A 16,795-nucleotide genomic window follows, 5' to 3' on the forward strand; every position below is an offset into this window, starting at 1 on the left:
TGCCTTGCTACATGCCTACTCAGGGGACTAAAAGGGCATAAGGGGCCCTTTGTGGTATACATGCATCACCACTCCTGTACAAGGGGAGAAAAATTGCTGCCAAGCTGTTTTTCTCCTCCCCACACACATGGGCAAAGAATGGGTGAGCAGAGATAGGGAGTAGCTGAAGTCTTGGTTTTGCCCATCTTATGCACCAGCAAGTGCCGAGAGAGTAGTAAGCAGCACCAGCAAAAGGGCTAGCACAGGTTTCTTCCTCCTTAGTGCAAGGGGGAAGCAGGGACTGGATTCTGACTCTGGATCATAATCTGTTTCCTGCCCTGCTCCTGGGGCAATGCAATTCAGTACTTCTTGTGCTCAGTGACTTCTCTAGCTAGCAGTTTGATCAAGACTAGACAGCAAGCCTGTTGCAAAGTTAAAGGCAAATCCCATCCCATATCTCTCATCTTCTTGACCCTCACTCCAACTATATTGCTCCTGTACAAGTAAACCTGAAAAATGTAGACATTGAAAATGATCATTTAGGTCTTGGAAGTATTTTTATTTTTTGTGCTTGGACCTTTGTAGCACATACCTCTGACCTCTGGTTACACTGGTTCAGATGCTAGGCCACTCTGTCACAATACAAAGGAATCCAGATTAGGTTTCTGGATTGTTTACAGCAATTAGATACTTTCTATTATACAACAAAGTAACTTTACTTTTAAAAAAACAAGCACACTGTTTTACCTTCTGTATTGTTTGACAAAACTGCAGGGAAACAACCCTACCCTACAAGAAAACTGCAAAAAGCTGGTATAGATGTTTGAAAATATGGATACAGTATTCCAACACACCTGCCACTGTGTCAGCATCTCCATTTAGTGGATGCAGCTGCTCTACAGTGATGTGGTGCTTGCTTTTTGGAGAGATCCTGAAAGAGGCTGAATATCTTTTCCGAGTCATTTGCCATCCCTCAGATCCCTTTTATTTTATATGCCATCACCTAGCACAGACCTTCTGCTTAGGGCTGCAAGCAGGGTGGGGTTTGGCTTATGTAGCTTGCTCTATGGTCCATAAGACTTCCCCTTTCACTCATGAATTCACTGACTGGTTACTTACACAAGCATTTGTTCTGCTTGGCACCTCCTGAGCAGCTCAAATTAAATTCAGTGAAGGGCAAGATCTGGTTTCATAGTCAAACAGTTTTATCTTTGACTTCACTAAAGGTGTTGCTTGGATATTAATGGCCCAATCCTGCACCCTAGATTAAGTCAGCAGTGCTACTCCTGTAAGGAAGGATTATGAAAACTGAGAGATCTGACCTACTTACGAACTGTAGGATTTAGCTCAATATTAACATTTATGTCAATGTTTTTCTTTGTAGGCACTGTTAAGGGTAAGGCATCATCTGGAATGCGGTCTACAATTCTGGTCATCCCTGTTCAAGGGAAATAGATTCAAACTGGAAGAAGCGAAGGAAAGGGCTTCTAGGATGATTGAGGGAATATGGTGTCTGTTTTCTTACAAAAGGAGGTTTTAAAAGTTTGGCCTATTGAACCCAGCAAAATGGAGACTGGGAGAGGAAACAACTCTCTGTGAATACATCTGGAGCAAACACCAAAGAGAAAAAGGTGTTTTCTAACCTAAAAGACAATGTTGACACAAGAGTAGCTGTTGATGGTTTAATGTCTAACAGGGAGGAGGTATCAAGTATGATTCCCCAAGAGGTCTGTCCTGGGTCCAGTTACTGTTTAATATTTTCAGCAATGATTTAGGCAATGGAACTGATCTGCAGAATTAGCAAATGTGCAGATGACAGCAAGCTGAATAGAATTGCACACACCCTTGAGCAGGGGTTTTCAATGTTTTTTAACAAGTGTACCTCTTCTACCTCAAGGTTTCACCTCATGTACCCCTTTATATTTTTCTCTCATTTTTAAGGGGTGGGGGGGCAGATTGAGGCCCCCATGGTGAGGGTGGGAGTGGGGCTGGGGCAGGTGCTGTACAGCCGGAGTGGAGTGTGGGATGGAGCGCAAGAGCAGTTCATCTCAGTGGGGCAGGGGGTGCAATTACTGCTGCTGCTGCTACTGCCACTGCATGTACTCCAGTGGAGGCCTGGGGGGGCAGGTGCCCCACAGATCTGTGTGTGGGGCAGAAGCAGCTGCTGTTGCAGGCTGGACTCTGCACCCTGCTGCCACTGCACCAAGAGCTGCGTGATGCAATGTGCCTGCTACCACCAGGCGGGCAGGGGAAAGACACATAGATGCACACAAAGACATAGACACAAACACACACACACACACACACACACACACACACACACACACACAGATACCACCCCCCACAGCAGGTGTGTGTGGGGGGAAGGGGTGGGGTGGGGCCAGATCGAGAATGGCAGGGTAGGTGGGGGGTAGTGTGTCTCTGTGCCTGCTCCTAGGAGCAGGGCTGGGTGGGAGGTGGGAGGCGAGGGCAGTGGTGCCCCTCTGCAGGCTGCACACGCGCTGCCCAGATGGCTGGACAGGGGGGACGCGGACGTAGTGGGCAAAGCCAGTGACTGCTCTGCACCACTGCACCCTGTGCCGCTTTCTCAAAACTGATTGCACATGCAGCTCTGCAGGCTGGTGATGGGCCTCGTGCCCAGTCAATCATGCACCGCCCGCAAAACTGCACGTGTGACTGGCTGTGAGAAGGCGATGCAGGGCAGTGACAGTGGCGGTGGTGGTGTGTGAGCCTCCCTCCACCTCCTGCCAGCCAGGCAGCATGTGTGTGGCCTGCAGAGGGGCACCGCTGCCCTTGCCCCCTTGGCTCTGCTCCTGGGAGCGGGCACAGAGTGCAAGCTGAGGTGGGAGGCAGGGAGGCGCTGCGGTGTGCTGCATGGGGCCAGCAGCATCCAGTATGCCCCACCCTTCCCCTGGGTGAGAAGCAAAGTATGGGAATGTGCAGGGGAGATGCTGCCGCTGCGCCCCAGGGTGCATTCTGTCCCCATCCATCCACCCGCACATACCCCCTACAGCCTTCCTAAGTACCCCTAGGGGTACGTGTATTCCCAGCTGACAACCCCTGCCCTTGAGGGTAGGTTTAGGATTCAAAATGACCCTGATAAACTGGAACAATCATCTGAAATTAATCAAATGAAATTCAATAAGGATGAGTGCAAAGTCCTGCACTTAGGATGGAACAATCACATGCATAAATACAGACAGGTGAACACCTGGCTAGCCTGCAGTATTACAGGAAAGGACCTGGAGGTTATAGTGGACCATAAGGGGCATTTTTATACATGCAAGTGCTGCAGGACTGGGCGCTTTGAAAAGTGCCTGGTGCTGTGACACTTGCAGTCATATAAGTGGTGAAATGTGTGTCAGCGCTAAGAAAATGGTGGCAGTGTGCTTTTAAACTAAAACACATCGGAGGTGCTTTAGTTCAAAAGTGCACCGCCTCCATTTTCTGTGTGTTCACACATATTTCACCACTTATACAACTGCATGTGGTTCAGTGCAGTTTGCTTTAGTTCACGTGAGGAACAGACTCAACTAATCAAGTCTGCTCCGAAGCGGCAGATATCTGCCACGTTGTGGGACAGAAAAGTATGTGTATAAGTGCCCAAGATATCCAGGAGCCAACAATATTTTACTGTTGCAGAAAAGGCCATTTGAATACTAGGAGTGCCATATGTAAGTCATGGGAAGTGATTCTTCCACTCTATGCAGCACTGAAGTACCATGTCATGTAGTGAGCTGTTATTCCTTTAGCCAGGCCCAAGAGCCACCCTTCTCCCTTTCCTACCTCAAACTAAACAAAATACCAATGAAATCCACCACCCTGGGTAAGGGCTTTACCACAATGCTTCAGTGTTGCCTTTCTTTTCAGCTTCCTTTCTCTCCAGCATCAGCTCTCAGGGAGCTTTTAACTTCCTTCCTGGGCAACCAATCACCCCTGTCAGTTGCCCTAGTGCTCCTAGGTAGGTAGGCTATTACCCTTTAATCCACTGAAGCTGAGCTTCAGCCCCTGAGCCATGTACCTTGTTACAGTCCCATTTTGGGCACCACACTTCAAAGAAGTTCATGTCTTAGAAAGACATGAACAAATTAGGAGGTCCAGGAGAGAGCAACAAAACTGACTGGAGACCTAGGAAACATGACTTGCAAGAGAAGGTGGAAAGAACAGGGATTACCATATTTTCTTGCATACCACGTACCCCCAAATAAAGCACACACATTGTTGAAAAAAAAATTCCAAGAGTCGCAACTGATTCTATGATAGAGACAGCACAAGCTTGCCAGTATGGCAGGACTTCAACGAAGTTAGGCCCTAGAGCCTTGCAAAGGCAGTAGCAAGATTGTTACTTCTTTACTGTAAATAGCTTTTATATATATTCCTGTAAATAATTAAGTATTGTTTCCACATCACAAGCCTCATCAAGATATTACAGATTGCATGCAGCAACTCATTTGCCCTGAGCCAGCTCAGTTGCTGCTTTAAGCACAAGCTACAGTGCTCTGGAAACAGTGGCTAAAAAAGTGGCAGCCATTAGAACACAGCACCTCCCACCTTCTAGTCCAATTAAATAAATCAGTTTCCTCACTTAAGTCATGCACCCCAATCTTGGAGGGCTGATTCTGTGGGGAGAGGTGTGTGTGGTATGTAAGTAAATATAGCATAACTCTGGAGAAAAGAATTCTGAAGAGGGATTTGATAACGATCTTCAAATGACCTGAAGAGTGGTTATAAAGAGGACTGTGACAAGTTATTTTTTGTGACTATAGGGTGCAGGTAAAAAAATAATGATCTTAAATGTCATCACATGAAATTTATATTGGGTATGAGGAAGAACCTTGCTAATTAAGAGGGTAGTTAAACAGTGGAATAGATTACCTAGAAAAACTGTAGAATCCTCATCCCTGGAAGTTTTTAAGAGCATGATAGATAAATATTTGACTAGAATGGTTTAAACAGGGACGATTCCACTATGCGCAAGAGTTTGGATTAGATTGCCTCCCAAGATCCCTTCCAGTACTATTTTTCTACGATTTCTAAGAATAAATCGCTATAAATTGGCCATGAGTAAATTCATGCCAAAAATCAGAAGGTTGCTAATCATCAGGAGAGTGTGAATCTAGAACAGCCTTCCATTAGGAGTGGCGTGGTCAAACAAACCAGTTTTAAGAGGGAACTTGATAAGTTTATGAACAGAATTATAAAATGTTCACAATAGCAGGGGGCTGAACTTAGTGATCCAAGAGGTCCCTTTCAGTACTAACTCCCTGTAGTGAATTGGAGCTACATTGACAAGGGAGACTCGGATGCCAAATGCCTTTTTAGATGCCTCACTCCAGCCTTCAGGCATTACTGAATTCATAAAACCCTTGCTCAGCTGCTGCCTAACACTGTAGGTCCCAAAATATATACTGCTGACTATTAATACTGTGACACCACTGAGCAATTAGGTGCCTAGCTCATAATTAAACCTTGACACGATTTACAAATTAGGCATCCCCCTTCCTACTTTACATGGGGCGCTCAATCCAGTAGGAATAGCTCTACTCAACTCTAGTCAAAATAAAAGAGTGCCAGGAGGTGGTAGTAACAGTATCCTGTTTATATGCTGTAGCCCAGGGTTTGGAGCACTTATCAGGGGTGTAGGAGACCTGGGTTCAACTCCCTCTTCTGTGTGGGAATCCCGGTGGAAAAGGATGCCTAATTCTCTTTGAGCAGTGGGACTTTAGCCCCTGCCCCCTCCCTGGGCCTGTCTTGCTGGCTAGCTTATCAGCACCTGCTCAGTTTGCTGGCCTCTGTGAATCTCACTTTACAGCATATACTTCTCTCCATGCATTGTGTAGGGGAGCTTAATCACATAACCTGGGTTTATGAATTACACTGGACAGAAGGGCTCCTAAAAACACAGAATCTAGGCTTGCTATCTATTTCTTTGGAAATAGATATTACCATTAGAATAGCATTATTTTTCACTGCAAAGATGAAAAGTTAAAAATAAAAACAAACATAAACACACACAACTATGTAAAGTACTCTGCAGAAGTCCACCCCCAAATTGACAGCTTTGGAATGAAACAGGTTAATTTAATATATATATATATATAGCTGGATTGTGCAAGTCTACATGTATGGACATATGAAACATGCACAGTTCATCTATATCAACCTATGTAATTGTAAGATAAAGTCAAAACCTTTGCAATTAAATTCTATGAGGACAGACACCCACCTGGTATGTAAGACAAGAAACACAAGCTGTTAATTTCAGATGAAATTGGACAACCAAAGGAAGCAGCATGACAAAAATCACAGACTAAAATCATTTAGTCCTTCAGAGGTACAACATTTTGTATACACCATTTTGGTGTCCAAAATGTTCATATTACACCATTCCCTAATATATGGGTTTTTCACCAGTTTTATCCCCAGTAGGAGGAATACCATGCTACTAAAATCTTGACGTAATTGGGTCAAGCCATATGTATTCAGAGATGTAATTCAGTCATACATAAATTGGTGTGTAACAGATAGAATATTAAAAATATACTACTGGATATTCAATTACAGGAATGGCATATCATTCAAAAATACTGCATTACAGTGGCAAATTCTTGTTTTTTTCTTTAGCCATGTCTGGAAAAAAACATTAAAGTCACTTAACTAGCAAGATACAATGTCCCTTTTTCCTTAGTCACATGACCATCCGTGGACTATTGTCATGAATTCCAACTAGTGTTCATAATGTGTATTAAACACATCTTTTAGCAGCATCCTTAGCCACCATTTCTGTGGAATGTGCCCTCCGGCCCCCCATTCTCTCAGAACAGAATGGTTATTGAGCAAGAAAGTCCTTGTGAAACAGCAGAGCTTGGAGTCTGCAGTAAACCAAATTTACTGTGCAGTATCCCCCCATCAGATGAAGACAGTTTTTTACTTCATCCCCTTAAATTTCATCATTGTTTTGCATGGGTTTTTGAAACCACAGACCATAAAATACCAAGAAAGACAAGATAAACACAGTTTGCTCAGCTCACTCTCCAAAATATTCCAGTTCTTCAGCTGGTCATTGTTCTTGCTGTGTATGTCTTTCACATACAGTACTACTGATTGGGTTAAAAGCCTTCTTTTCCTGCTGGTTTTTTTTTTTTTTTTTTACCAAGCATCATTGAAAGTTGACTTGTCTTTGCTCTGTGTCCTTTGTTGTTCTCAGTCTTTAATGATGGTCTTTGAGTTAAGAGCTCACCAAAGCATAGATCATGCTGAATGTAAAAGAGAAAGAGACAATATGAAAGTATCTTTTTTAAGCCTGCAGAGCACTTTAATTTTTATAACCCTTTACCCTCCATTTCTCAAGTCTGACTCTAATGGCCTAAGCCTTCTTTTGTTATTGTGGCTCTCAGTCCTTCCATTCTCTATAGCAATTGAATTATGATGCATTCAAGATGATTATCAGAAAGCACTTGAGATTTAACAAATTCATTAGCCATTTACCATCATGCCACAAGCTGTGTATGAGTTTAATAAAATGTGTTCTGCTGTCATTGTTTGAAAAGAACAGGAACAAAATTATTCTACATTTGCTTGGCTGATCTTTAAAACTACTCTCTGAGGCAAAGACAAGAGTTTCTACTAAAACTATGTAAATTTTCTTTCCATAGGAATAAACATTTTTATGCAATGATAAAGAGATAAGTTGGAAATAATCCATACATACTAAGTTTAACTCTTTATAATTATGAAATCATATTATATTGCCAGGGTCCTGTTTTATGGTTTGCCTATTTCTGATAGCGCAAAAGGGTTGGTATGCAGAATTCTGCAGTTCTTACTAGATCACTTAGGGCAGACTGTGGCTTTGAGTTTCTAGGATGAGAGGAGTAGAGGGAATGATGGAATTGACCATCAAGATGGCCTCAGGAGGGCTTTTGAACTCTTGTATCTAAGTGACTCTGTCAGGGTCTGCTGGCCAAAGAGATGGGGATAGAAAAAATATTGTCCCCCCTTCACTGGCCTTTGACTCATCTTGCTTTTCTCAGGATAGTTAGCACTGCCAGAAGCACTAGTTTAATATTATCCCTGCTCTTCACACTGCCTGACCCACAGAGGTAGGTGCCTGTCTGACTCCTATTGACTTCTATGGGAATGAGGTACGTATGGTATGCCTTACCATACGTAAGGTAGTTTGGAACCAGTAGCATAACTGAGGGGGAAGAGGAAGGGGCTTGAGGCAGCAGTCCTTGGCACTGCTTTTATCAGGGGACACAAAAAGAGGTGCCACCATAATCAGCACCATGATGGCCAATGCTGCCCGGTGCATCATAGTTGCCCTGGGTATAGACTAGTGCCCTGCTATGCTTCTGTTTGGCACCAAAATACTCCTGTGGGTCTGAGCTATTGTACCTTCCTATACTTTCATACTCTCCCCATACTTCCCACACTTCCTATACCTAGTCAGCCACAATTTTACTCGTAATAATCATACCCAAATTGAATCTCCACAGACATTACATTATCATCATTGCCAGCTGAGGGGACCTTCATTCCTCCACTGCAGTGTACAAGCCACACTTTACAAAGCACTACACCATACCACAGTGTTTGGATAAGAAATATTCAATACAATTGCAATTATGGGAAGACATCTGGGGGAATGCTAACATGAAACAACACTTTTGTTTAAAGTTAAAAGCCTGAGTTTGAGTTAGTGAACTGCTTTATAATGTAATGATATGGTCCATACCAGCAAAAATGCAAAGATGCAAGAGTCTTTTTAATTAGATGTGATCCCTGCCTAGTCCTTGCAGCAATTTACTTAGTGCACATGACAATAAAGAAAGTATTGGATAAAGTGAGTGCATCTGTCAACTTGGAGTCTTTCCACTGACCTAGAGCAGGCTTTGGACCAGACCTGTATGTCTGGCACTAGAAACACTGTGCCAGGTGTGTCTGGCACTGGTTAAGCTCTGAAATAGATTCCTTAGAATCACTAGTGTAACTAGGAATTGGGGGGGGGGGGGGCATGAGCCCCAAGCATTTATTAAGGGGGAGCACTGGAACAGAGGCAGGAGACTGCCAGAATAACTATGATGCTACTCAGGCAGTCACAGACAAGAAGCAGTGGGTGAAGACAGAAAAGCACCAAATTAGGGGTTTTATTTCTTTGCTCAGAATAGCATTTTGCAGCACCTATGGGAGAGGCAGGGCAAGTGGCTTAACACCTTGGCTCAGGGATACCTTCTCCTGTAGTTGCTAGGATGCTAGCGCTGCCCTAGCTCTATCCTTTATGTCCTTCTCTCTCTCTGCACAGCTGAAGCCTGCAGCTGCCAGAATGTGAGAGTCCTCTCACCTTCACCTTCTGGGTCCTGGACATCACCTGGGGTCCACAGCTGCCCAAGGCACAAACCCTAGTGGGTATGCCTCTGGCCCCATCCCAGCTCTGCCCAGTACACTAAAAGAGCTTGCTATACCTCTGCCTAGAAGGATTGTGGAGTCTCCCACATTGAATATTTTTAAGAGCAGGTGAAACCAGTGAATGGGTGAAATGGTTAAGGCAGGAATGATCCAGCTGTGAGTGAGGGGGTTGGATAGGTAATCTCCTATGTTCCTTTCAAACTCTTTTTTCTATATTTCTGTATCATGGTGGAAGGGTAGTCCATGTACTGAAATGTACTGCCAAGTGTACCTTGGTGCTGCAGACCATAGCCTGAAGGCAACTTTGCCAACTGTTCTAGGGCAATGAAAGCAACTGGGCCCATTTCCAGTGTTGTTTTGAGTGTCACATATGAATCAATTTACACATCACAGGGCAGAATTTGATCCTCAATTGGACATTACTAGCAGTGGAACTATTTTTTGTTTCCTATAGCATAGTTGTCATTTTATATCATCTGAAGAAAAGTATCCAAATGACTAGAAAAAGTTAGTTTCTTGGTGGAGATAAGTCTTTAATTGGAGGCTAAATAAAACTGAATTGGAAATCTTGGGGCTGCATTGAGATACTGATTCATAAAAGCACTTTAAGTACATGCTTAGCATTCAAGTCAGACAATTTCCCTGGAACTTAAGCAGATACATTAGGACTGGTTTCTTCCTATGCAAAATTATATTCCAGGAAGACAACAACATTATTATAAACCCTTAATCAGATTTTCCTTAGCTGTTCTGATTTTGAATAGACATGTTTTCCTGAAGCAGAGCTTAAAAGTGGTTACTTGAGATGAAGGGTACAGGTCTGCCAGTTCTGTTTGATCCTTAGGGCATGTTTTAACTTTTTACATGAAAAATAACTCTCTCCTTCCTCATGGGAATGATCAAACTTACCAGTAAAGATAGTAGAAGAATGAAAGGAGATAGAAAGCTAGTTTACACCAGGCCTCTTTCTGACAATAACTCAAGGTGTCTGCATTCATGACTGCAGGGGGATCGTATGCTAGCTCTGAACTGTCCGCCGGGCAATGGAAATACCTGAAAGAGCAGGAGAAGACATCTGAAGTGACATTATAACATTCTAGATAAACGTATACAGGTTACAAGCCCTCAGACCTTTGATCACCAGCTGGAATCAAGAAGAAATCTTTTGTCGTGACATAACAGTATACACATGAAGGTTCTCAATATCTCTTTGAAGCACCAGGGGGGTATCGTTCATATCAGGATACCAATCTTAGATAGCAGTGGCATAACTAGGGCAGTGTGACCAGGGCAGCTACCCTGGGAAACCGCTGTGCAATTGTGCTGACAGTGGGGCAGCAGGCAGAAGTCACCGCATCCTCCATGTGTGCCAGGGGCCCAGCCATGTTGTTATCCCCCTGTTATAAAGACGGGTTCCAGCATGGCGCAGTGGCAGGCCCAGCAATTGAGGAGGTAGGGCAACAATAGTGGCAATGGCCAGAAAGCAACCAGGCCTACATTAGTCCTCACTCACCCTCCTGCCACCTATTGCTATATCCACCATAGCCCTAGGGCCCCGTATTCTGCAGCAGGCCACTTGCCCTTGGCCATGCCCCCAACTCCACCCTGGCCATGCCCCCAACTTCTGTTTGCCCATTGGTACCCCAGCAAGCCATGCAGCATGGCTCCACAGGTCAGAGGTGGCCCATGTGCCTGATGTTTGACACCCCTGTTCTAATACATGTAACGCCTGTATATTGTGAGTGAAAATGTTACATAGTGGTATGATCACGGAGTCAAGATTTCGGAATTTTAACTGCAATTATGTCATTGACTGACTGTATGACAACAGGTAATTGAATCAATTAATAGGTTCATTTATCCATCAGTACAGAGGAAATAATACTGCCATAGTCCAAATGGAGGCTATACAGCTTAATTAATTGTCAGTTAAATACAGAGGTATCAAAATTATTGTCAAAACATTTTTTTTAAATGGAAAAGGCTGTTCTGAAAAAAGAAAATTGGCAATGTTTGGTGAAGATATTTTGTGTTCCAGAGAATCTTTAAAAAACCTGAAGACAATCTTGACAAAAATAAGTTTTTATCTGAATTATTTCATAGGAAAAAAATCTGATCAGTCTTAGTTAAATGATTTATGATCTTTAGGTGAAGTATTATTACCATATTTACTTGATTCCAAGACAAGATTTTTTTCCCCATTTAACATGCGGGTGGGGGGAGCCCCTTGTCTTGGAACTGAGTATGAGGAGATGGCGGGGACGGGTAGCTGCAGTGGCTCTGGCCTTAACCCAGTGTTGGGGCTGGAGCCACAGCTGCTGTATGCCCTCCCTCCCCCAGCCACCTCTCTCCTGCACAGAGGTGAAATTCTGGATGAAGCAACTTCACTGGAAACATGGTTTCACCCCAAACCTTCCTATGCGTTTTGTCTAGTAATGCAATTACAGGTGGATGACCAGGGCACCAGCCCCAGGCACCCACTTTGAGAAGACTAAAAAACCAGCAGCTGCTGCCAATGCCTGTTCAGCTGCTGCAATTACTACAACCAGCCCAACCCAGCCTCTGCTGCTGCTGCTACCCAGGTCAAAGACCCTGGCAGTTATGCCTCAGATTTTGTCATGATATCTAGAGGTGTCGCCCTGGAGGCTCCAGGTTCTCTCCTCAACATTCTGGCTGGCTGGCTGTCCTCTGGTGCAGACTAGATCCTGCTCCCCAGACTCCTCTGCTGGACAAAATCTCAACCTAAAATAGCATGTCTTGCAGCTGAGTTGGGAGGAGCACCTGCTCGGACTTTCCAGGAGTTTCCCCGCAGAAATTATGCTAAGAAATAAAGTCTGTCATCCCTATAAAGTCAGTATGCCTATAATTACCAATTCCTCTGGAACACTCTCTCCACGAACAATCTGTAATGTATGGAACACCATGTAATATACAGTGGGCGCGTCTATATGTGCATTTGATCTGGCCTAAAATTCCACTGGTGTAACCTACTGTGGAGTAAGCGCTTTTGGGTAAGTGTCTACACATGCAGCGATTAGGGTGCAGATTTGCTGTTCTTTGTACTAAGTTTCCTGCAGCTCTGTAATGGGCACTTGCTGCCACCAGGGGCAGCTCTAGGCTCCAGCTACAGCTGCTAGCACCCGGCAGCTATCTTTAAAAGCCAGCCCTGCTCTACTCTATGGCCAGCCACTTTCCTCCCCAGGATCAGCATACCCAGCACAGAGGCAGCACACGTCAGCTCTCTCCTTGCCCACTCTGCCTCCCCCTGCTATGGTTGCTCCAGCCCCTGCCCCTAATAGCAATGACCAGCACCCTGAGCTCCTGCTGGCTGCCATGCTAGCCCTGCTGGCCCACTGCACCAACTGCTGCTTGGCGCACAGCCATTTGGGCCTACCCAGTTCACTGCAGCACAGCATCCCAGGGTTGCCACCACACAGCTCTTGCCAGCAGGGATGCTGACAAGAGGCTTAGGGATGCCACCACTGGGGCCACTGTCACCCTCCTAGGCCTCCAACCCTGCTACCTCTGGGGCCACCAGGCCAGCCAGGTCAATGAGCAGTGTAGGCACCTGGGATGATGAGCAATGGCTGGAGACTATCCTCATGATCTGGCCCACCTTCTGCAATCTCGTGGAGCAGCTCTGGCCACACCTGGAGTGGCAGGACACCAGCATGAGGCCGCCCCTCTGCATGGACACCCAGATGGCCCTCTCTCTGCTCAAACTGGCCATGCCTGCCAGCCTGTGGTACGTCGGACACCTTTTTGGCATAGGCAAGACCACCATCAAGGAGGCCATCCTGGAGGTGTGCAGCACCCTCCACAATGTGCTAGGGCAGTGGTTCCCAATCTGTGGTATGGGTATCACCAGTAGTACACAGACCACTTGTCAGTGGTACACATTAACAGATTTATTATAATTACTTTATATGTCAAAAATTTGCTTGTGATTCTTAAGGTTGTATCATTTTAAATTGGTGGTGCACAATCTGTCGGAGTTTGGGAACCACTGTGCCAGCGGATACCATGCTCCGTGTGCATGACCTCCTGACAGTGGTAGTGGGACCCACATCCCCGTTATCTGCCCTCCCCATGGGGACTGACCCTACTACAGCCACAGGAGCTTACACTCGGTGGTGCTCCAGGCTGTCATGGACCACCATGGGGCTTTCACACATGTGAGCACTGGTTGGGTGGGCAGTGCCCACAATGCACACGTGTTCTGGAACTCCACCCTGCCAGCCCTGTTTCAGATCAGACACTTTGCACAGGGGGTGTCAGACCTGCAGCTGGGTGCTGTGGCCATCCCGCCCCTCCTCACTGGGGACCCCACCTACCTGCTCCTGCCCTGGCTCATGTGGCACTACACCAGCCACCTGGACCCCTGCAAGGCTCACTTCAACCATTGCCTGGGCCAGGCCTGCACCCTGGGGGAGTGAGCCTTCAGACACCTCAAAGGATGATGGTGCACCCTCACCCCCATCTCGAGTTTGACAACCTCCCCAGGGTCATCATTGCAGCCTGTGTGCTGCATAACATCTGCAAGATCTGGGAGGAGCTCTTCCAAGAGGCCTGGCTAGAGAAGGCATGGTGCACAGAGGGACTACCACCTGAGGCAGCAGTGGTGGGCCCGCCCGGCAAGGCCTCAGGAGAGCTGCACATTCACCAGAAGGAGTGACAGTGAACAACACTTTCCTGGTGCAGGCAGCTCCTGCTCTGGCAGGTGCAATACAGGCCCAACAGGGCCAGAGTGTGGTCTTGGCACCACTGCAGGCAGCTCCGGTTCCATGCCTGCATGGAACTGGGATGAGAGGTGAGGCCGGGCCTAGGTGGGCACACTGGATGGTGCCAGACCTGGGGCAGGAGTCAGGCCTGGGACCCCTGGTGGCTGAAGGCAGCAAAGGACCTCCTTCCAGGCCTAGGTTGGAACCTGCTGCAGGGCAGTGGGAAGCTGTCAGGGGGCAGGTAGGGCTGGGGTCAGGGGCTGGGCAGCAAGTGGCATGAACATGACTGCCAGGGCTAGAACAGTGTCCAGCACCTTATGGTCATCATCCATGGCCTGCATTGCCTGGCCCAGAATGGCATTCTACTCCTGCAGCACCTGGAGCTGCTTGCACGCCAGGGCCAGGAGCTCAGCCCAGAACTCCCAGTCTGCCCAGTCCTGCACGTCCTCATGCCAGTCCCTCGCCTCCTCGTGGGTGACACCCTCTGCCTGCCAGGCCCATGGGTCCTCCAGCTGGTCCCATAATGTCACCACCAGCTGCTCCAAGTGGAGAGTCCTGTCCTGAGTTTTCCTTCGGTGAAGCTGGTGCATCCGCAGGGCCCCAGCTGTGGGCAGCGGCAACCCTGAGGCTGCATCCTGACTGCCAGGGGCAGCCTCTCCTCATCATGCAACTGCAGGGAGGACATCACCGCTGGCTTCAACATGTTCCTTGGTGAGAGGCCTGTGGCCACCTAGCTGCGGGAACATGGGGTGCTCAATAAAGTTCTGTGCTGTCTTATATCTCCCTGTGCTCTGTGGGGAGGAACCTGGGGCCAGGGAAGTGTGGGTGGGCTGGGCAGAGAAAGGGGGCAAGGGTGGGAGAAGGGCCCTCCCTCCAGCTCAGTCCTGACCACATGGCCTTGGCTGGCTGCTCCACTTGGACCTGGCTGCCTGCAACAGTATTTGGCTCCAGGCAGTGTCCTTGGATGGAGGGGCATGGTGTGCAGGTGCCTGGCCAGGGCCCCACCCTGGGAAGAAGCAGGCACTGGTGGCAGCCAGCGAAGTCGTGGCCAGCTGCACCTCATAGCTGGGCCTGGGGCTGCGGACCTGCAAGGTAGCTACTGACCAGGGCTCCCTGAGTTGCTGGTGGAAACTGTAGCTGGGGAACTCAGCAGGATGGGATGCTGGGCACCCAAGGGGCCCTCCTCTAGTGATATGTCACTGGAGGTACCAGGCTGGGGCAGGGCTGGGAGAGCACAGTGGGCACAGGGGCTTGGACATGCTGCCCATGCTGCTAAAAATAACACCTGAAGCCTGGGTCCTGGGGTGCAAGAATGGTGTCCAGTTGCCACATCAAAGGCATGGACTTATAGGCATGGCTGGACCAATGATTGTGGTTGGTCATGGAGACCCACTGTGTCCACAAGGCCTTGATCTTTATGCAGCACTGCTGTGCTGATCGGTCGTGGCCACGCACCCACATCCAACCTGACAGCGCCCCATATATGTGAGTGCTGGAGCACCCACCCCACTCAAACTAGTGCTGCACTTCTGCCCTGCCCCACAGAGCCATAAGGTCACCAGTTTCTTCCTTGGTCCAGTTGGGGCCCCGGGTGGAGGGCACAGGCATGCGCAAGGACATATGGGCCTGGGTGAGGAGGATGAGGCCATTATGGGTCCCATGCTGGCTTTCTGGGCCCCTGTGCACCTGTCCTGGTGCTGCCAGGCCTGGGCAGCTGACTGAAGTACCCAACACAGGGCCACAGCACAGGACTAGCAGCCGCACAGCAGAGGCAATGCCCCACAGAACCTGCAAGCATAGGGCAAGCTGCTGGGGGTGTCCTGCAGGCAGGGGGCACTGGCCCTCTGGGCCAGAAACTGCCTGCAGGTAGCCCTGGGGGCTGACAGGCATGGCCAGAGGCTGCAGCAACCTGTGTCACCCTGCTGGCCTGCACAGCACTGTCCTGGCAGCTGCGTGGCAGTGCAGTGCCAGGTAGCAATGCTGGGGTGCTGACAGGAAGGCACAGCTAGACTGTGGCCTGCCCAAGGGGACACAGGGGCCTGGAGTGCTTTCAGGCTCCCTGTCTGTGTGCCCCAGGTCTCAAAATATTTGCAGGCTTTAAAAGCCTGTAGACAGGGGCTGACATAGAGGCAGCCTAGCCTTGGGGCAGGAGAGGCTCCTAGTCTGCAGCCCTGAGGCCAGCCCCCTAATGGCTGGGCAGACCCAGGAGCAAACTTGCTCCTGGGTTGCATCTACACATGCATTACTGCACAGTAACTAATCCCACTTAAATTTGCTACTTGCATTTGCAAGTAGCAAATTTAAGAGGGATTAGGGCTTGTTACTGCGCAGTAAACTACACTGATGTGCAGTAACGTGTCTCATGTGGATGCACTCTGTGTAACCTGAATGTAATGCACTGTAATGTAAATGTGTGAGCAGGCCTGCTGACTGGATTTGGATAACAACTCCCAGGAGTCCATGGGGGAACAATCATGCAGAGCTGTGCTGAATGCATGTAGACTTCAACCCCCAGAGACACTGGGGGCAGGGAGACAGAGAGAGAGCCACCTTGGTCTCTCTCCAAAGTCTCTGCTCTGTGACATTTTGATAAGGATGGGTCCAGCAGAGAGACACATCCTTACCCTATCTCTTTTAGTAACCTGAGCTGGATACATTCCTGAGGGAGGGGGGAAACCTGCTCTTTC

General features: G+C 47.7%; 1 protein-coding gene across 2 annotated transcripts in view; it reads right to left on the reverse strand.

Annotated features, from left to right (window-relative positions):
* Nucleotides 1–517: 517 nt before the first annotated feature.
* The window catches only part of CNIH3 (cornichon family AMPA receptor auxiliary protein 3), a 142,689-nt gene continuing 126,411 nt past the window's right edge, over nt 518–16,795 (reverse strand). For both annotated transcript variants that reach the window (XM_014598022.3, XM_019483127.2), the window contains 2 exons: nt 10,297–10,440; nt 518–7,235 (listed from right to left, as the gene is read on the reverse strand). In XM_014598022.3, coding sequence (XP_014453508.1) covers nt 7,208–7,235; nt 10,297–10,440 — 172 coding nt within the window. In that variant the 3' untranslated portion in view covers nt 518–7,207. The remainder of the gene's footprint in view (nt 7,236–10,296; nt 10,441–16,795) is intronic.

Source organism: Alligator mississippiensis, chromosome 1, assembly GCF_030867095.1.
Source record: "Alligator mississippiensis isolate rAllMis1 chromosome 1, rAllMis1, whole genome shotgun sequence".
NCBI lineage: Eukaryota > Metazoa > Chordata > Crocodylia > Alligatoridae > Alligator > Alligator mississippiensis.